Genomic DNA, 20,754 nt, shown 5'->3' on the forward strand with positions numbered 1-20,754 from the left:
TACGTGTTTAGTGTTTTTCTTTTCAGAGTTACGAAACTTTTAAAAATGTTGTACTGACAGTTTTATTGCACATATTTCAGTATAAAAGAGAAATTGGGAAATTGTGTTTGTGTCCATTAAAGCCATACAGTTTTATGGAAGAATTTATTGCCAACATGCCAACTGTTTTGGTTGTGTTCATCCATAATTTTCAGACAAGATTTGTTTTAATAATGATAAAAATTCTTACCAAAGCAAAAGAATTGAAACTATGAAATATAAGGAAGGAAATTGTGTAACTGAAGATGATACTTTTTTCTTTTTTAATGGAGCAGACTACATTGGCTGTAGTGGCTTGGAATTATAGAAGGCAAAAGGCAGCAGGCTACTCTAGTGAACTAATAAAACTACAAAAGTAGTCCATAGTTTCAGCTGACTCTTTCTAGACATTACTTAAACTATCACACCAAGGGTAGAATCTGTTAAAATGGAAATATATTCCACTTCATTTTTCCACTTGAGGGAGGAAAAATGAGGCAAGAAAGGACCTAACCTTATTACATGATCCTTATATGATTTCTCATTACATACAACCTCAGTACATACTGTTGTTTGTAGGGCAATGACACATTTAAAGAATAATAGGAATTAAAATTTATTGTTCTGCCTTGCGGGAACGATAACTATTGATAAATCCACTCATTCTCATAGTATAAACTCTTATGTGTATTTGGCTGAATTTCCAGAATTAGAGGCAACATATTGGTCAACATTCGTTGCTGGTGATATTGAAAAAGAAGGGCCATCCTTCCACAGTGCATGGATCCTGCTTCTGCACTTCTGGTGTGCTTTGGCATTTGTTTTTTACTGAAATTTTAGAGAGGCGATTGCAGATGGAACTGAGACAAACCCTATTTAGCTGGAAGTGGGCAATTTGTGCTATAATCCCAAGACCTGTTCTACTTGCTTATCTCTTCTTTGTCCTCATTCAGCATCCACATCCTTCCACATTGATTGCTTACTTGGAGAAGGAGCTTTTGCACAGGTGTATCAAGCTTCTGTCCTTGACATGGATAACTCTAAGAATAATCACAAAGTAATACTGAAGGTATTATATTCGACTATAACTTCCAGAATCTTGTTTAAATTAATTAATCCACCTGCTTTACCAGTAAAAACAATGTTGTCTTTTAAATCTCTGATTCCCATAATCTCTCCTGTCCATTGCTGAATTGATGTCAGATTAGAATTTAGCAGTGAAGAGAAATGGGTGCCTGGACAAGCTGGATATGTAAGACTCTGCAGGCTGTATCTAATCTGTAGAGCCATGAATGTTCTATATGTACCTTAGAAACATGCTATAGCATTGACACACTGCTTTTTATGCAGTGTGGAAGTTGGTGTATTTCTGGCCAGGATCAACAAATTAATAGATTTTTAAAATGTTCTAACATGGTTTGGGAGAGGTGATCAGTGCATCCTCTTGATATTTTTGTGCCCCTCAAACTCCAGGTAGTGTTATGGCAATCGGCCATTGTCATTTGAAACAATAGAAAATGTCAGGTTTTGGTTTAAATTAATAGCATAAAAAATCTTTCTATGTGGTTACTGGCTCCCGTTCATTGAAGCAAAGCAGAACTGTTTAATGTCTTTATAGATACGAAACCTGCAAGCCCCTGGGAATTCTATATAGCAGCTCAGCTGACTGAAAGGCTGAAGCCCCATATGCATCATCTTTGCATCCAATTCCACGGTGCTCACTTCTTTCGAAATGGAAGTGTTCTAATAGGGGAGCTTTACAGTTACGGAACTTTACTGGTAAGCATGAGCTGTATGTATATTCTTGTACAAATGTCATCACAGTCTGAAGGACCAGAAAGGGAGGAGTATAGATGTCCTTTTTTTGGGAGGGGGGGATTTAACAAAAATCAAGAAAGGAGTCGTGACTACACAATTGAAGGCCTGCCCCCTTTTTTACCTACATTACAATCATGTTCACCTTTTCAAACCCACTCCCCCCCCCCCCCAGCAGATGAATGTGTTATGACTTGCAAGTAGAATTAGGTTTAGGTTTTATTGGACTTACATGCCGCCCTTCTCCCAAACACATATGACAAAAGTTTTAAAAGATTAACTAAGAAATCCAATAACCTTCAATTGACAATTTAAATCAAATTTAGGATTAAATTAAAATTGACAATTTAACATTAATAATTTATTTTATTTATTTTATTCAGGCCAGGCCGGCTTGCTGGAAAAGCCACCTTTTTAGGGCATGCCGGAAGGACTGGAGGTCAGGGATTATGCAAAGCTCCAGGGGCAGCTCATTCCAAAGGGAAGGCGCTCCCACAGAGAAGGCTCTCCCCCTGGGTGTCGTCAGCCGACACTGCCTGACCGACGGCACCCAGAGGAGGCCAATTCTGTGGGATCGTACTGGATGGTGGGAGGCTTTGGGTGGCAGTAGGTGGTCTTGCAAGTATCCAGGGTCTAAGCCATGGAGCGCTTTAAAGATCATAATTAACACCTTGAATTGCACCCGGAAAACAACCAGCAACCAGTGCAGGCCGCCTAAAAGGGGTGTAACATGGGAGCACCTAGGTACCCCTATGACAAACCGCGCGGCTGCATTCTGGACCAGCTGGAGCCTCCGGGTGCTCTTCAAGGGCAGCCCCATGTAGAGAGCATTACAGTAGTCCAGGCGAGAAAGGACGAGGTGTTAGTGACTGTGCACAGGGGCATCCCGATCCAGGAAGGGGCGCAATTGGCGTACCAGGCAAATTAGTTGCCCTTAACAGAAAATATTTGGCCAAATTAAAATAGCTGTTTAGAAAGCATTGTTTTGCTGAATTTATGTATGAAATCTTTCTAGCAGGATGTAATTTGGTAAACCAGGTGCATTTTTTCCTCCAAGGTCTAAGTGGAATTTGCTGTCTGTTAAGTGTATAGCTGATGATGATGTTGTTTTTACATCTCAAAAATCTGTAATTTTAAAAGTGTGTGTATGTGTGTGTAAACTTTCTATATCCACTATACACAGGATTTAAGGCATATTCATTTGTCCACATGATCATCTGCTTCTCATCTGTCTCCTCTGTAGAACACCATAAATATATACAAAAAACTAACAGAGAAGGTGATGCCCCAAGCTCTGGTTATTTATTTCACCATAAAAATCCTGCACATGGTAGAAGAGCTTCACGTGTGGAATAATTCATGGTGACATTAAACCTGACAACTTCATATTTGGCGAAAGGCATGTATCTCACTTGTGAATGTTTTGAGGTCTTTTCTCGTCAATATGACTTGTTGCATTGCTTAATAGTGATCATTGTTAATTGCTTTTAAATAAGGTTTTTGGACAATGACACATGTGATATTGATGGCACATCTCATGGTCTGACGATTATTGACTTTGGTCAAAGCATAGATATGACCCTGTTTCCTGAAGGAACTGCTTTCAACGGAAAGTGTGAGACATCTGGGTTTCAATGTATTGAAATGATTACAGGCAAGCCGTGGAATTACCAGGTATGGACTTACATGTATGATTTTCATACTATGCTATGTAGCCCATGTAATTACAGACTTCTTGATCATGGAGGAAAATTTAATTCAGAGATGTAAGTTTTGATTCAGATGTTACTAATCTTTCTTTAGAACACCTGTTATATAGCAGTACTAATGTAATTATCGGTGTATCTGAGATTCTGCATTCAGATCATGTTAGGGCTTGAAGCTCCCGGCTTCATTTGGCCCAGACACACCTGCTCAATCTAATCTATTCCAGAAGAGCACCAGGAATAAACCAGGGAAAGGAGACTGTTTGCAATTGGATCATATTCATGGGAGGATGGGAAAAGCAGATATTTTTAAACACCTGAAGCTAAATGTTTTTATAATGTTTTTACTCCTTAGACTGATTATTTCGGAATTGCTGCAACAGTGTACTGCATGTTATTTGGTACATATATGAAAGTAAAAAATGAGCAAGGAATCTGGAAACCTGATGGTATCTTTAGAAGGTTGGTCTATAATTACTTTATTTCAAGAATAATTTTCCCAAGCCATATATTTTCTCTACTGTAGAATTGCTCCTTGTATGTTAGATCTGACTCATGGGGTGCTTAGATTTGGCCCATGGGCCGCCCTGGAAACAGCAAAGGACCAGCCCACAGTGCCTCTGCCAGCGAGAATGGAGCTCAGGGGACTGCATGCAGCCCCGCTGGGCCCCGTTTTGGGGTGCAACGGCCTCCTGCAACCCTCTGCCAGCAAAAATGGAGCTCCATTTTCACTGGAAGAGGGCTAGCAAAACGAACTAAAAACAACAAAAGGAGGAATGTATAGAGGAAGTACAAAGAAAAAGATAGGAATAGAGCAAGGAAGGAAAAATAAGGAAAGGAGAATGAAGAAGAAAGGAGAAGGAGGAAGGGAGGAAGATTATAATGAGAGTGAATGAGGGTCTCAAGGAAGTCCTGCCTTAGCACTTGGCCCCCATAGGTGCCCCTGACATGAGTGACATTGAGCTGACCCTGCCCTCTGGTTAGACCACGCCCCCTGCCCCAACCCCAAGGTCAAACAACCCTGATGCGGCCCTCAATGAAATCTAGTTTGACACCCCTGTTACAGAAGATGCTATCAACCTTTGTCGTAATCGAAATTGGGAAACACGATTTATGGACAATTTCTATTTATAGTCTTCAAATCCTGAGCAAGAATATGTGATTTATTTTTGAAATAAAGAATTAATTTGCTCTAAGGGTATACTCCAAGAAATGGAAAGAACCAGTGCAAAACATAAATATGTCCCTCGGATACCACTAGCATTATATTCCCCAGATACATAATTATTTCTGTGTTACATTAAAAACTGCTCTGCAGAGTGATCTTAAGACACTTTTAATAAAATCTGATTATGCTTGTAAAAAATAAAGTAACATTACGATTTTTAGTTGCATTATAGCTCCGCTTATGACAGCTAATAGAATAAATGCAAAAATGGTGATTAGCACATTTATTTTTCATGTAAAGGGCTTCAAGGTTAGAAATACAATGATTTTTTTTTACCATTTTCTCTAGCCATTCAATCAGGAATATCATTAGGAATACAAAAATGAATGGGAGTCTGAAAGAACTATATTTTTGAAACCTAGAAAAAAAAATCTGAAGACAAAGTGAAATGTTTCATTGTTGATCCAACAGCCCAAAGTTGGTATTGACCAGTAGGAAATCTAATTTGAAATTCATGGTACAGCCTATTTTGGATAAAGCTATAGTCCAGGGGTGTCAAACTCAATTTCATTGAGGGCCACATCAGGATTGTGTTTGACCTGGCGGGGGGATGTCACCAGGATGGGCATGACCAGCTCAATGTCACTCATTGAGGGGCACCTGTAATAGGCATAGTGCTCTGCCAGCAAAAATGGGTTCCTAAGCTTCATTTTCACCAGCAACGGCCTCTGCCAATGAAAATGGAGCTCGGGATGGCCATCTGTGATCCTTGCAAGTTCTATTTTTGCTGGCAGAGGAATCGCGAGCCAGTCCTTCACCCATGTTTCCAGGGTGGCCCCACAGGCCAGATCAACACACCCCGCATGCTGGATCCGGCCTCCAGGCCTTGAGTTTGACACCCCTGCTCTAGTCCATCTTCCAAATAATTGACACAGCTTTCCACTTGTGATGCTGGTTCTGAGAAACATCTGGCCACATCTGGTAAAGATTGATTTAAGTTTTTACCTCCCCTTCCCTTTTTTTCCCTTTAGGGTTCCCAATGGAGAGGTCTGGGTTAATTTCTTCATCACTTTGCTGAACATACAAGACTGCAACCACTTGCCTTCGTTGGGAGCTTTACGGGCAACGTTGAGAGACTTATTTTTAAAAATTTATTCCAATAAAGTAATAGTTCTCCGTAACAGGCTTGCAGTGTTGCTTGTTGAAAACAAACGATCGCGGAAGTAAAGACTGGGCTCTTGTGAAACAACGAAAAGGTTTTGATATTGTTTGATCAAGTCTTCATGAAGTTTGATCTTGTTTAGTCAAGCGGCAGTTTAACTTTGGTTTGACTTGCAAAGATTGGCACTGTACTTCTGATGCTTAAATGGTGCACGATTAATGGTTTTACAAGTGTTGGCTTCCATTTTCTAACACTTCTCAAAAATGTTAATATTGGAGATGAACCCTCTTTTTGGAACTGGACAGCAGAAAAATAGGGAATAGGGAGTGGAGTTTGAGCAAAAAGTCAACATGGAGAGACCCAAACCTTGAGAATGAAAATTGAGATTGATGGAGGAGTCAGCACTTGTGGAACTCACATCCTAATATCTAAATGCTCCAGTGTCTTTTTTCCTGTGAGTACTTTATAAACAATAAAATGTGCTTTCAAAGGAAAATTGTCTAGTCAAGTCCATTCATTTTAATTTTTCAAATAAGTGTTGAAAAATAGTAAATAATACAAGGTATCAAGTGTGATAGATAAATGTAATACTATCAGCATATCTTGAGTTAAAATTATAATTATATTGTATTAAAACTATTATTTAGTCATTAAGTACCAACCATGGATCAAGTTTCCTGTATCTCAAGCTCTTCTACTATGATAGGTTTCCAACAAGACTATGATGGGAATTGTAGTCTCCAGACAGTTTCTTATATAAATATATAAAAGCAGAAACCAGATTGTCTTATAGTTACAATCATACCCTTTATCCCAATTCCTTATTCCCAAGAGTAAAAGCTTTACTGCTGGTCTCATTGTCATTACTATCTCAAAGAGAAAAACAACCCCAGCCAAGTCTCCAAACATTATATATGTGTGTGTGTGTGTGTGTGTGTGTATGTTATGGCCCAGCAGGAGCTGTTGGAACTGCCACCAGACTCCGACAGCGAGGGGCCCTATGAGTCGGCCCTGGAGGATGTGGAGGATCCTGGACAGGGTTCTGACTCTAAGCAGGGTGCAGAGAGACTGGTTGGCCACCAGGTGGCGACTGAGCCTTGGATCAGTGGGGAGGAGACAAGGGAGAGTGACAAGGGAGAGAGACAACAACTGAGTTGTTTCGGGATGCACGCCGTCAAAGAGCTACTTGGGCGTCAAGAACAACTATGTAATTACAGGAGGTAATTGTGCTTAGCTGATGGTCATTAGGCTCCTCTCCAGACTATAAAAGAGACTGATTGTGCCACGTCCTTCTTGCAGAAGCCAACACTTTGACTAAAGAGAAACAAACTTGGCAGGCTGGATTGCTGCCAAAGTTTGTCGGCCTTGCTGCCAAGGTCCTTATCTGTTTGTTTACTTGGCTTTCAGCCACTGAGAGTCTGAACTTGTTATTAAAGGACATTCTCATTTAAGCTTGTCTCGGCATTCGTTACTGGACGGAGGAGGGGTCAGAACATATGTGTGTGTGTGTGTGTGTGTGTGTGTGTGTGTATATGTATTTTGTACGTTTCCAGAGGCTCAGTAATGTTCACTCAGCAACTTTTTGAACCTAATATGGTGCTGAAAAGGAGGTTTACAACTGGCCCTTCAACTTGTGGCTGTGTCTCTGTGGTCACATGATTGCCATTTGCACCCTTCACAGCTGGTTTCTGACAAACAAAATCAATGAGGAACCTGACCAGTTGTGGTCATATGATATTGAGCTTATTGACTGGAAGATTTATTTAGCTGAAACTGACACAAGACAGGCATGGTCACATGATATTTAAAAACCCGTGTTCCTTAGTGATAGTTAATGGTCCCAACTGCAGTCAATTAATGACTAATACCTGTATACCTAGAAGTTGAAGGGGGAAAAATTAAGATTTTGAGAATAAGTATAGCAGGGGAACAAACTATTATCCACTGCATACTTTGGAAAGCTTTCATCAGCAACCAATGACTTCAGGTGAAAGTTGTTCATCTGAAACATCTGACAGATACTGCATTGCTACATGGAGGGGTATAAAATACATCAGTTGAGGGCAAACCCCCAAAGAAACAATGGGGAAGAGAGACTTGATTTGCTCAAATCGGTAACAATTTAGATTAAATTTGTTTCATTCTACTTATGGCTTCTAGAATTCTTTGCAACCTCTTAATAGCTATTCCACCTAGGTCAGAGATTGGCAACCCGTGGCTCTGGAGCTGCACGTGGCTCTTTCATCCCTCTGTTGTGGCTCCCTGTTGCCAGTTGGCTCCACAATTGATAGGGCTTTCAGGGGAACCAGACTTCCAATCGGCAGAGGAAAAACACCACGCTAAAAAACTCTATGGTGGGGGAAAACCAGACTTCTGGTTAGGACCTTTGTGGCTCTTTGAGTGTTTAAGGTTGCTGACCTTAAGAGGGAAATGGGTTTAAGCCAACAGATCCCTGTCTTATCTCTCCCATACAGACTCACTGGTGGATTTTTTTTTCCCCAAGCCATTTTTGAAGAACAGCAGATCTGAATTTTGAAGAGCGCCAAATTTGGTTCCATTCTGATTTGCTCTCAGAGTCCTGAGCCTCTTTTACAAAGAATTTCTTTCCAAAATATATTGGAAATATTTACCAGCCCTTTAATGGCTAATTACCTTTCCCTCCCAGTACATGCAGTACATACAATACAACACAACACATACAGTAATGGGATGAACTACTTTGTAATAAGTATTACCCCAGAAACCTAACTAAAGATGCAGAATGTCAAAAACATTTCTGACATTAAGATATTATATCTCAACTCTCAACAAAATCATTCTCAAGATGGCTTGCACTTCAACCCTAGGCAAAAAATTAATGACTCATATTGAACATGCGTGTATTAAACATTTTCATTTAATTTCCACTTCAATCTGATTCTTTTAAAGTCAAACATAGAAATACTTATTTTTCAACCTAACATTTAAATATTGTTTTCAATGTTTTCAGACATTTGAATTTTGATACTGTATACAATTTGAATCAGGAATTACCTGTAACTGGAAAGTTCAAGGCTGATCTGTTTGGGGAAAAAATCAGGTCAAGTGTCTTCCCTTTTTTTGATTTCCATCTCTGGATGAATGGAATGTAGGAAACAGCACTTTACACCAGACAATGGGAGAAGCAGGACCAGTGAGGAAGTATCAGCCCCTTGACTATGCGAATGAGTGCTTGATATTTAGGACTCAGATACTACTATCTTTATTTAAACTGACAATGATAAAGTAATTCAGGCATGGATCTACTTTCATCAGTCAAGTGCATCCATTCACTCTGCTTTCAGAGAAGGTTTGGATCTATAAGACAAAGGGTTAGCCCACTACAACTTTGATAGGAAGTGGGTGGATGAATGAGGAACATAGTACGTAGCATTGGATTCCCTGACTTTATTATTTGATATCTCCCTGATATTTATTGATAAGTTGACCAAAAAAACCCCCTGGATTGTAGTGGACAGAGCTGCATTCAGTAATATAACTTTCAATATTAGGTATCCAAGTAATGTGTTAAGCATGTAAGAGAATTCAAAGTATTTCAAACTTATCCAATATGCTTTCCACTTTAAAAAATACTGCATTTCATCTATTATATACATTACATATTAAAGCTTTTGAGTGCTTGATTCATTGGAGGGAAGAACTTGAATACAGCACCAATAATCTTTCAGTTGCGCATATCAGAAGGGACTAGTAATAGCTTAAATCTAGTACCTAGTGAGCTAGAGAACGATTAAAATAGGGAACTTGCTTCAAAAAGATTCCAGTTATTTCCACTCATTCTCCATGTTAGACAGCCCGGTCAAAAGCTGGGTTCCCTGGGTAGGCCTCATCTGGAGACAGATTTAAGATCTCATCAAGGGAAGGACCTTCTTCTTCTGGGGCTATCTCTGCTTCAAACATGCGTTGGAGTAAGGCATCCACAGTCCTGTATCCTGTGGCCAAAACAAATCAATTAGCTGAACCTCCCCAGGTGCAGTGTATATGAAAACTTAAGCCACTGATTCCCACTTAACTTGGCCCACAGATATAAGCAGGGAATGCATTTTTGTTTGGTTGATTGTGCAAAGCTACTTTGTGGAGTAGAACAGCCTATGCCCGTGAGGCGGACGCTATGGCACGCATGCCAGAGGTGGCATGTACAGCTTCTCTGTGGGCACATGTGCCGTCGCCAGCTGCTCTTTTGTTTTCCAGTGCGCACAAGGCACGCTGGCAATCTGGTCTTCACAGGTGCCCAAAAAAACAGCCAACAGCAGGCTGTTTGGGGGCTGTTTTCAGGTGGTTTTTTGGACCATTTTCAGGCCATTTTAGGCTGAAAGTGGCCCCCAAGCCCCCCCAAAAACAAGCATGTGCGCTCCGGACAGCTGGCCATCAGGTTTCTGGTGCTCCAGCGCATGCATGCACATTCCAGTTTGGGCACTCGCTGCCAAGAAGGTTTGCAAAAGGCCATAGCCACAACACCCCCCCCAAATCAATCTATATGTAAGTGAAATTGCTCTTTTTAGATAGTATGGGTAGAATCAAAGTTGCTCATACTGTATTAAAATTTACTATCTAAGTCTCTAAGAAATTTACCATGAAGCAAGGAAGAGAGAGTTGGAGACCAACATAACAAAAATGCCATCTTTTCCTATATTTTGAAAAGCAGCAAACTAAGAAGCCAGAGAGAAAAATTGACATCACTTACATAGGCTTTTCCAGTTGTCTAGAAATTCCCTGTGTTTTCAACAATCAAGACTTCTAGCTGAACTAAGAATTATGGGAATTTTCCAACTTGTCTAGAGTAATGCAGTTAAGGAAATAGATTTATGTCCCCCCCCCTTAGAGAAAAACCCATCATATCTTACAATATACATAGCATCAGAGGTGGTATTCTGCCGATTGGCACTGGTTTGGGCAAATTGGTAGTGGTGGGAGCGCAAGGCTCCACCCACCCACCCACCCAGACTGTGCATGCCCAGTTGTGCGTGCACAGTCCCGCTACTGAACCGGTAGTGAAGATAAGAGGATACCATTACTACACAGCATGGTGATTTGCTCCTAACTGTAGTTATTATTTCTCTATGCCCACCAACAAGCACAATAAATACAAGTTCTCTGATAATGCACTTACTTCTGGAGGCAATTTTAAACATCAACCCCTTAGATTTCTTCTTCACTGCTATTCCTTCTTCACTTCCAAGATCATTTTCCCTGGTTTCAAGGTTGTCTATCAACCTACCATCAAAAAGGTCATCCCTAAAAACAGAACCCATCTACTTAATACACATATGCATTTTTTAAATGACCTTTTTAAAAGCGTCTCTTTGATTTCAATTTTTTTCTACTTGGGTGTCATGGATACCTCTGCAGAGGGCAAACAAGTGAGGGTGGGGGGGGAGCTATATGTGTCATGCTGACATAACATAAATGATATAATTTGTCTGATGTTATGCATCTGACATCATTACAGCATCTACTGAAATCTTATGCCAAGAGCCATTTAGCAGCTAACATAAACAGCATAAAATAAAGCTGCGCTCACAATATGGGCTAAGCCATAATATTGTTTCTTTGGTTTGGTTAAAATATTAGGTAAATCCAGTCATTTAAAAAATACATCGTAGTTGATGACTACAAGTATGTTATGAATACAACAGTTAATGTTTATTCCATAAAACAATAGCCAAATATACCATGTTTTAGAATGATATGTAAACCAAGGTTCATTAAAGAAAAGTAAACACTCAGACTTTAGGAATAATTTTACTGCCTTATTCTGTACTAATTTAGGTTCCCATACAGTCTAAAAAAGTCCCCAAACAGAATTGATAATACTGACTCATCTAGACTAATCCAAAGCAAGATGTTTTATTTCCTGGAGGACTGCTTTTTCTTAGCTGGTAAACTATCCAAAGCTGTTTTTTTTAAAAAAATATGACTATCTAGTGACATCTATATTTTCACAGAAAACACCATATCCAGGAATACTCAAGCAATATACCCGGCCTTGCAGGGAGACCATTACTCTGCCCAAAGCCAGGTATATGCTACCTTGCAGATAGACAATTACTCAAACTCAAAGGCTTCCATAACATGATTTAGCCTCCATAATCTCTACTAGCCATTTTGCTAAGGCTACCTGTGCTTGGTAGCGACAATTCAAAGAAACCATTAAGTGGCAGCAAACAGCAAGGATTGTTGTGGCTTCTTTTGCCATCTAGTGGCCACTTGAAATGTTTGCAGCCAAGATCTGGTAGCCCTATCTTTTGCAGTAGGCTTGCTCTTGTAATATTAGTACGGCAGAGTAATATTGCTATTGCATTGATGCCTAGCTAGTGAACTTCTTTTAGGAAACTAGTTGCCCATTGTGGGAATAGAATGCTAGTTAGGAAAGTCTTAGTTTCATAACACTAAAAAAAGTTGTTTTAACTACTACAGATACAGATTATAACAGAACATTTTAGATAATGAGATGGGATAAATGCTTGGGCCCAGAGAAAGCATTTACTAATCACAGGAATTCTACCAAAACCACTTTATAAATCATCTGCTTTGGGCAAAAAAAGGTATTTTTGATTTACTTACTCTTGTACCCCTATACCAAGTTCTTGAATCTTCTTCTCAATGGCAGTTTCAATTTCACTCTTCTCAATAGAATACTCCACAAAGAATGCTTCCAAAATGAATGCTACAAAGATGCTGCAAATCAAACATGTCAAATGACGCATGGCATTTGAAATGCCATCAATCAATATCTCCCTGGTTTGATGCAATTTCTTTATGAGGCAATTTGCATGGACATGAATTATCATTGGACAAAAAGACAGGATTCTCCAACCTACTATTTTCAGATATGTGAAACACCATCAAGTAACATCCGCCTACCACACCCTTGGGAAGGGCTCCATAGGCTGGTAAAATGCCAACTCTAGTGTAAAGATAGGGCTGATTGTGTGACCAACCCTAATTTAGTACTAGAATGAGTAAGAATAGTGTTAGGTAAATGGTAGCTTCCTATAATCTGCTATTAGCATGGCCTATTGAAATCTGAACAGCTCTCAAAGTGGATGAGAACGACGAGAATAGTGTTGCAAAGCTTTTATCTGTGCTTACTCAGTAAGAGGTTTTACTATATTTAGTTAGGTGGGTTTTTTTTACCAGTTTAGTCACTGTATTGCAACCTCTCTACACCATATAATCCTTCAATTCTTTACAGGAATGTAGATCCAAAATATGGAAAATAAAAAAATATGTAAATGGGTTAAAATTTTACATAGAGATTTATCCTATTTTGGCAAACAATAAAACTGGCAGATAATACATGGATAGGAATAATTCTCCTGAGTATTACCATCATGTGTATCACAAAATGGATGATATTATGCTCCATTATGCTAACAAAAAAAGAGTTTGGGAATAATTTTTTTGTATCAAAGGTTCATGACCTAATAGGGAAGGAAATATGTTGATGCCTATGGCAGACAATGCCACATTGAGCCGAGGTGGCGCAGTGGTTAGGGTGCAGTACTGCAGGCCACTTCAACTGACTGTTATCTGCAGTTCAGCGGTTCTAATCTCACGGCTCAGCCTTCCATCCTTCCGAGGTGGGTGAAATGAGGACCCAGACTGTGGGGGCGATATGCTGACTCTGTAAACCGCTTAGAGAGAGCTGAAAGCCCTATGAAGCGGTATATAAGTCTAACTGCTACATTCACTTATGGTTGTTATTTGAATTTGGAAGGCAAAAAAACCAGATCAAGATTCTGTGACCTCCCAGAAATACTAGCTATTCTTCCCCATATGTCAAACTACTAATATTCACACTCCCTACCCCTGCTTGCTAGTAAACCAGACAACGCATTTACTTCCAAGTAACTATAAACATAGAACCCAGAACTTCAATACTTGGAAGTACCTTGTAAAACAAGAATCTCCCCAAGGAAATAATAGTCTGTCTTTAAGAGAGGGTAGGTAATTTCCATTTAGCATATAATTGTATATGCTAAATATATAACAGATATATGATCCACTTAACATATAGTTGTGATAGATGTGGGTGGCGTATAAATTCCATAAATGAATACAACCTCAAATTTCTGAAAAATATGCATGTAAAAATGAAACTTTCCAATATTATGACTATAAAGAGGTAGACTACTTATAATCATAATCACCACAACAATGTGAAAGATGATGAAAAACAGCTTTGCACTCTCATGAGTCACAAGGGCAAATCCATTGGCAAGAAGTACAATATTAAGGAGAACAAGGAAAGTAGCTACTATATGTGCATTTTGCAGTTATATAAATCTATCAAGACTTCTTTTGATCAAAAGCCTGATTCTCGAGAAACTGCATTCTCACAGGACCAGGGATGATCAAACAATGATTCTGAATGCCTTTCATATCCTGTTCTCTAACAACAACTTTCAGACCCCTTCTGTGGAAGCAGCCCTCTGAGCTTTATCACAAGCTTCCGCTCACTGTCTTCAAAAGCTGCCTTAATAATAAAGCTGAGAATTCCAGGGAGAGCTCAAAAGAAAAGACAAATGTACACCTACAAGTACAGACATAAAACACAACACCCACACACACACACCACACACACACACACACACACACACACAGACTTTCTGCCAAACATTCTAGCTCAGGGAGTAAAGACTGCATAAACTTATTTGATGAAATCATCAAAGCACTTCTTTTGGAAGCTTCCTTCACAGATCTACCTACTATGTTTGCCAACTCAAGCCTTGATGATAATGATGCTTCTTCTCAAAGCCGTTATCTTTATCTCTGTATTTTACAATGGCTGTTTAAAAAGGATATCATGCCACTGGTTGACAATGGTTAATTCCATAAGGACAACAAAAGAAGACACAATGTCGTTGAAGTTATTCCTGCAATATTTGGCTCGTGCAAATGTAGTTCCACTCAAAACAGGATTTCCACAGTACATGGCTTGCGGTGAGGTGGTGTTTCCGGCAAAGAATTGGATTTTCCCATGGAAGATTTCCATCCCAATAATGGAAAATACATAATATACCACCTGACAAAAAAGAAGATATCGACTTATTTGTTTCTTATACTAGCTTATTAAAGGCAAAATGTATTGAGCAGGAGAGCTTGTTCTTTATCACTGTTATTAACTAACAACCACTAGACAATTTTTGAGCAGGGACACATCTAGAATTTTGAGAGAGCATACCATGGGCACTCTTGCAAAACAAGAATTCACATCCAGAGCTTGGTTATAAATAGTCACAGAGACCAATGTATTACAATGTCCCCAATCATCTGTTCTAACCATCCCTTCAAATGCTCCCCTGCATTTTTGCTGCCGCTGCTTTTCCCTTGAGTAAGTAGGCAGATTACCAAACAAAACAGCCTGATATGACATATAGTTTTCTAATGAACATGCCATTCGCTCCATTTACTGTAGATAGGTTTCTTCAAAAAATGAAAAGGAATTTGTGAATGTTAAAGCTGTGATCTTATGCTGAATGAGCTCTCTTGGATTCTAGCATCTCTCCTTCTGTTGTTCTGATAGATTTAAGAATCCTCCAAATATGATTTTGATGGGATATAAGGATATCACTTAACATGGCAATTAAACTAAGCCTAGCTTTATGCAACACTGTATCACATAATATAATGAGTTTTGATGTAGCATGTTATGGTCCAAACCTGATCTTTAAGGTTTGTCAATCCTAGTTTATATCATGGCTTAATATGCATTATGAACACAACCAATTTTTATTCAGCAAGCTATAAGAAAACCATGGTTATGATGACTACGAACTCAGTTTAATATAGTTCTTCTTCCATTCCAACAATAGGTCTCAGAAGTTTTTTTTTTCAAATGAAGTTTTTACCTCCATGATAAGCAAAGTATAATTTTCAGCCATAATTATGAATTACTCCTAAATTGGGTGCAAGAGATATCACAATCTTTACCATTTTCTTCTGGCATATCAAAATGGAATTAAAATAATTGATTTTCATTTAAAAGGGGAACTATTCTTCCAGCACAATCCTATGCATATCTGCTCAGCAATCAGTCCCCCCCCATAATAAAGCATTCCTAAGTAATTATAAATACTTGCTCAATTTTAGATCAAAAGTGGAACATATTGTCTTCCCTATCTCTACCTCTAGAAAGAAAGTTGTTCATCTCAATTTTCTGTAAAGCAAACACAGAGCATACTGGCATGCAGGAGACATTAGGATTAATCTTCAGATATTTAAACAGAGCCAGGAACAGCAACTGCCAAAGGATGCTGAAAAGCTATAAGGACAATACACATCATTTAAAAATCTTGACCTTTAGTCTATAGGCCATCAGCCAGTATTATTAAAAATGAGTCATACTGCAGATGGAGTTATGGTTGATTCAAGTAGATACATAAGCCAACACTTGTCACGGTTCTTCACCTGACAACATAAGACATAATCAAGCAAAGAATAATTATGCAGAGATTGCCTATTATTGAGAATATCTCTTTGTCTAATCAAGTACTTTGCCTGGCAAGTGCTATCCAGGAAGTCAAAGATCTTTCTCCATCATTTGCTGTGATCTTCCTTTAAATGGGAAACATTGGAGATTGAATTTACCTTTAAGACCTACCTTTACTTATATGGAAGAAGCAAGGAAAAGGACAAACTTAAGTACTGCTTACCAGAATTAATGCTCCAAAGGTTAGCATCGTAGGCACAATGTTTATTAGTGTATTCATAATAACACGGAACCTGGAATGAAATACTGCATTAAAACACCATGGAAGAAGAGGTAAGATTTTTTTTAAACCACTATTAGTCAATTCAGTGAAAACTTTCACTCAGTAGAGGGCATCACTTTTTCAACCTTTTATCCCTGTAGTTGCTTTCATTCTTTTACTACATGCCATCTGCTGTCTTTCATCATTCAGTTGTGTACTATCAACATGTCACTTACTGAATTATCCTTCTCCAACCTCATACAGCTGCATTTGACTGCAACTCCCTAATCCCCAGCCATGATGCCTATTGATGGCTAGGAGTCACAATCCAACACATCTGAAAATAATCAGGATGGAGAAGGCCAATTCAGATTATTCACCCTCAGCTGCACCCTACCTCTTCTAATCTGCAGACATACATGTGTTCTTCTAAAAAGCACTTACCTTTGGACACTGTCGATAATTCTTATAAGCCTAAGAACTCGTAAGACAAACACAATGTCCAGAATTTGCTGGCTACTGTATGCAGTCACTACGGAAAAAAGAAATGTGTCAAGTAGTTTACAAGTAATTTAAAAAATGGTGCCTTGATCCTCATCACTAGCTGTAGCCGTTTACTTCACATACCGCAGCAGCCCCTCATCTTCTATTAAAAATCTGTATTTTCCTGATTGAACCATCACTTTCAATGTTATTTGTGGCTAGGCTGTAGATAAATATCAGTGAAATTCATTTCTGGATACTCTGCTTAAATTGACTGGTAGAAAATAATCCTAAAAAGTTGAACTATCTAACCCTGTTAAACTAGTGTATGGAACTGGACACTTGGCCTCAAGCCAGTTTAGATGTAATAATTACCTCACAGTTGAAGTAATTATAAAAATACGAATGAGAGCCCCCTACTCTTGCTTTTCAGCTGTGAACAGCTTGAACTAATATTTCTTAAGTATAGCTTCAATGTGGTCTGAAATTAATCACCTGTGATTAACCTTAGTGAAACAAGATAATGGTAATTAAGACTAATGGTCGGACAAAATTTGAAACAAGCACAATGGGAGGAATTTTCAGCAAAACAGGGACTTTCCAATTTCCTCCTCCTGTTTGTTTTCAGGAAGGGTCTGAACAGAGAGAAAGAGAACAGCTTTTAATGTACAGACAGTGGAAACTACACTTGTTCCTGTTATACCAAAATCTGGTCTGTACTGTGACTGAATGTAACCCATATACGTTTCCCCCAAACTTTGCAGTTTTGCACTTTAAAAAAATAATAATATTTAACTCTTATTTGACTAAAACGCTTAACAGGCCTCTACTAAAATGAAGAAAGTGTATTACTCTCATTTTTCTGTAGAGGAGAAATAAAATTATAGGTATATGTATGCATATAATACCTGATTTAAGTGCAGTGTTCAGTACTGTTGCAATCAAAGCAGCAATAATGATAGAAGTATCAAACCTAGGAAAAGTGGAAAGGTGGCTTATCAAAACAGTCTGTTCTTCCTCTTTCACCTCCTGAATGCTGATCTATTTTTTAAAAATCTGCCAACATTTTGAAATCTTTGATGTAAGACAAGCATTAAATGGCAGTCAGATCTTCAATTAATCAGTAGGAGAACAGTTGTTGATTTTTAATAGGCATTTTAACATACGGTATTTTTCGGAGTATAAGACACACCTTTTTACCTCAAAAAAGAGGCTGAAAATCTGGGTCCGTCTTATAGACTGAATACAGCATTTTGTTGCTCCCCAAACCCGCCCCCTTCACCAAAATGGCTATGCATGGTCTTTAGGAGCCTTGCACAGTGCTCCTGGGGGCTGGGGATGGCAGAAATGAGTGGAAAACGGGCCGTTTTTGCTCAATTTTGCCTCCCAGCCCCCAGGAGCACTCTATAAACCTCCTAAAGGCTATTCATGCCCTTTTTTGAAAAAAAGAGGCCAATTTTCATGAAAAATGGGCCGTTTCGGGGAGGTCTGCAGAGTGCAAAAAATTCTTAATTTGCCTCTTCAAAATCTTGGTGTGTCTTATACGCCGAAAAATACAGTATGTTTTCTAGAAGAGCATGAAGGAGATATTTCTAAAGCATATGTGAAATACACATTATATATTAAATCCAAGTACCACTTCTAAACTAACACAAAGACTTTGTTATTGAATCCAATAAGAAACATAAGGGGAAAAATGCATAGATGGGAGACCCAAAGGTGCAGGTTTTTCTTTGAAGATGTTTCGCTTCTTATCCAAGAAGCTTCTTCAGCGAAACATCTTCAAAGAAAAAAAAAGTCCAGTTGCCTCTTGAAAAAGCACCTTTGGAAAAACCATGACTTGGATGACTGAGAATCTCCTTAGACATATATAGCAGAAGTTCCTCTTCCATTCTGGCTCTTCAGTATTTTTCTACTGTAATACAAACTGTTTAATATTTCTAAAATGTGAATTATTGTTATAACAACCTAAATCATGAATTTGAAGTAGCTAAATTGTTAGCCTTCATGTGAAGTGTTCCCCAGTGAATGGATGTAAAGTAGGTGGAACGGTTTGCTCATCATAAAAAGACCAAGACTAAGGAATACTTACCAGTTCCAGAATTGGTTTCTTGCAAAAAAAGTCCTGGGTTCAAAAACATATAATTTCAGGAGTATTTCAATTATATACAAGCATAAAAACACCCACTCTGCATAGGAAATAAGGATTCTTCTCATCCAGTGCAATGAAGACTGCATTAATTAGTATGATAATATCATATATCCAAATGAATGCTCTGCAGAGAAATGAAATGAAATTCAGATCAATTTGGTGATCAATTTGTCTACCAGGAGTTTACATTTCATAAAATACATTTGGAATACTAAAGCAGCTGCTACATTATGTGCCACCCACATGGACAAGTAGAAATATTATACTGGAACTGTTGCAAGTAATTTCCTGAACATAGACATACCTGTGCTGGACCATATTGCGTAAAACCAGGCTGGGAGTGGAGTTATACACCTGTGGAAACCAGCTGTCTAAGGGGTGGATGCGGGCCTTCAGTGTGATCACCTCTATATTCAAAAGATCAGCCAGACGTACAAAGGATTTTTTGTCTGTCATACACAAAAGAATGACAGAATCCAATTAAGAAGCAGCCCTAATCAAAACTTTTTATTAAAATGATCACAGCATGATACAAAGAATAGCAACAACATTTGCTCATTGCTTAATATAGTAGGATATGCATCCACAGGTGGAACAAGAGGAAAAGGACAACTGGTGTGTGATGATGTCATCATGCAACCCCACAACCTACACATTTGCATCTCATATCACAGTACCAATACCCCTGTGGTATTTGCGCCATGATATCATCAGTGTGACATTATCATAGCTTGACAGAGACACTGATGACCATGCATGCCATGTTCATGAGGGGCAATAATAGTTTGCAATAGTTTAACTATGTGTTTTGCAGAATGTGCATGGAATGAATCACCCAGATTCTGTGAAGATAATCTTCATCTGTATTACAAATGTTTACAGGTAGTCCTCAATTTACAACAGTTCATTTAGTGACCTGTTGTGGCCCAGCAGGAGCCGTTGGAGCTGCCGATGGACTCCAAGAGCGAGGACCCCTATGAGTCTGCTATGGAAGATGTGGAGGACCCTGGGCAGGGTTCAGACTCAGAGCAGGGACCAGAGAGGCTGGTTGGCCACCAGGAGGCGCCTGAGGCATGGAGCAGTGGGGAAGATAGATTTAGATTTTATTTGGTTTGTATGCCGCCCTATTCCTGAGAGACTCAGGGCGGCTAACAATAAAAAGGGGAGGGGATACAAAATAAAATAAAAACAGCAATTTAAAATTCAACAACAGTTGTAACCTCGAATGGGGCTGGATAGTTCAACAGCCCCAGGCCTGCCGGAACAGCCAGGTCTTAGTTGCTTTGCGGAAGGCCGGAAGGGTAGTAAGGGTTCAGATCTCAACAGGGAGACCGTTCCAGAGGGCCGGAGCAGCCACAGAGAAGGCCCTCCCCCGAGGAGTCGCCAGCCGACATTGGCCGGCAGATGGAATTCGGAGGAGGCCTAGTCTGTGGGATCTGATAGGTCTTTGGGAGGTGACTGGCAGGAGGCGGTCTCTCAAGTACCCAGGTCCGATACCATGTAGGGCTTTAAAA

General features: G+C 39.2%; 2 protein-coding genes across 2 annotated transcripts in view; one reads left to right on the top strand and one right to left on the bottom strand.

Moving 5' to 3' along the window:
- The window catches only part of BUB1 (BUB1 mitotic checkpoint serine/threonine kinase), a 54,308-nt gene extending 47,958 nt beyond the window's left edge, over positions 1-6,350 (top strand). Inside the window, 8 exon segments of the mRNA XM_032216073.1 lie at positions 267-274; positions 972-1,092; positions 1,641-1,797; positions 3,077-3,177; positions 3,179-3,232; positions 3,330-3,507; positions 3,895-4,001; positions 5,739-6,350. Of these exon segments, the coding sequence (XP_032071964.1) occupies positions 267-274; positions 972-1,092; positions 1,641-1,797; positions 3,077-3,177; positions 3,179-3,232; positions 3,330-3,507; positions 3,895-4,001; positions 5,739-5,934 (922 nt within the window). The 3' untranslated portion in view covers positions 5,935-6,350.
- Positions 6,351-8,778: 2,428 nt separating this feature from the next.
- LOC116508069 (two pore calcium channel protein 1-like) overlaps positions 8,779-20,754 on the bottom strand; it is a 30,793-nt gene continuing 18,817 nt past the window's right edge. Inside the window, 11 exon segments of the mRNA XM_032216534.1 lie at positions 8,779-9,840; positions 11,019-11,143; positions 12,473-12,586; positions 14,012-14,135; positions 14,717-14,936; positions 16,567-16,636; positions 17,050-17,137; positions 17,997-18,061; positions 19,181-19,288; positions 19,290-19,364; positions 19,545-19,689. Coding sequence (XP_032072425.1) covers positions 9,695-9,840; positions 11,019-11,143; positions 12,473-12,586; positions 14,012-14,135; positions 14,717-14,936; positions 16,567-16,636; positions 17,050-17,137; positions 17,997-18,061; positions 19,181-19,288; positions 19,290-19,364; positions 19,545-19,689 — 1,280 coding nt within the window. The 3' untranslated portion in view covers positions 8,779-9,694.

This window comes from Thamnophis elegans, chromosome 4 (assembly GCF_009769535.1).
Source record: "Thamnophis elegans isolate rThaEle1 chromosome 4, rThaEle1.pri, whole genome shotgun sequence".
Taxonomy (NCBI): Eukaryota; Metazoa; Chordata; class Lepidosauria; order Squamata; family Colubridae; genus Thamnophis; species Thamnophis elegans.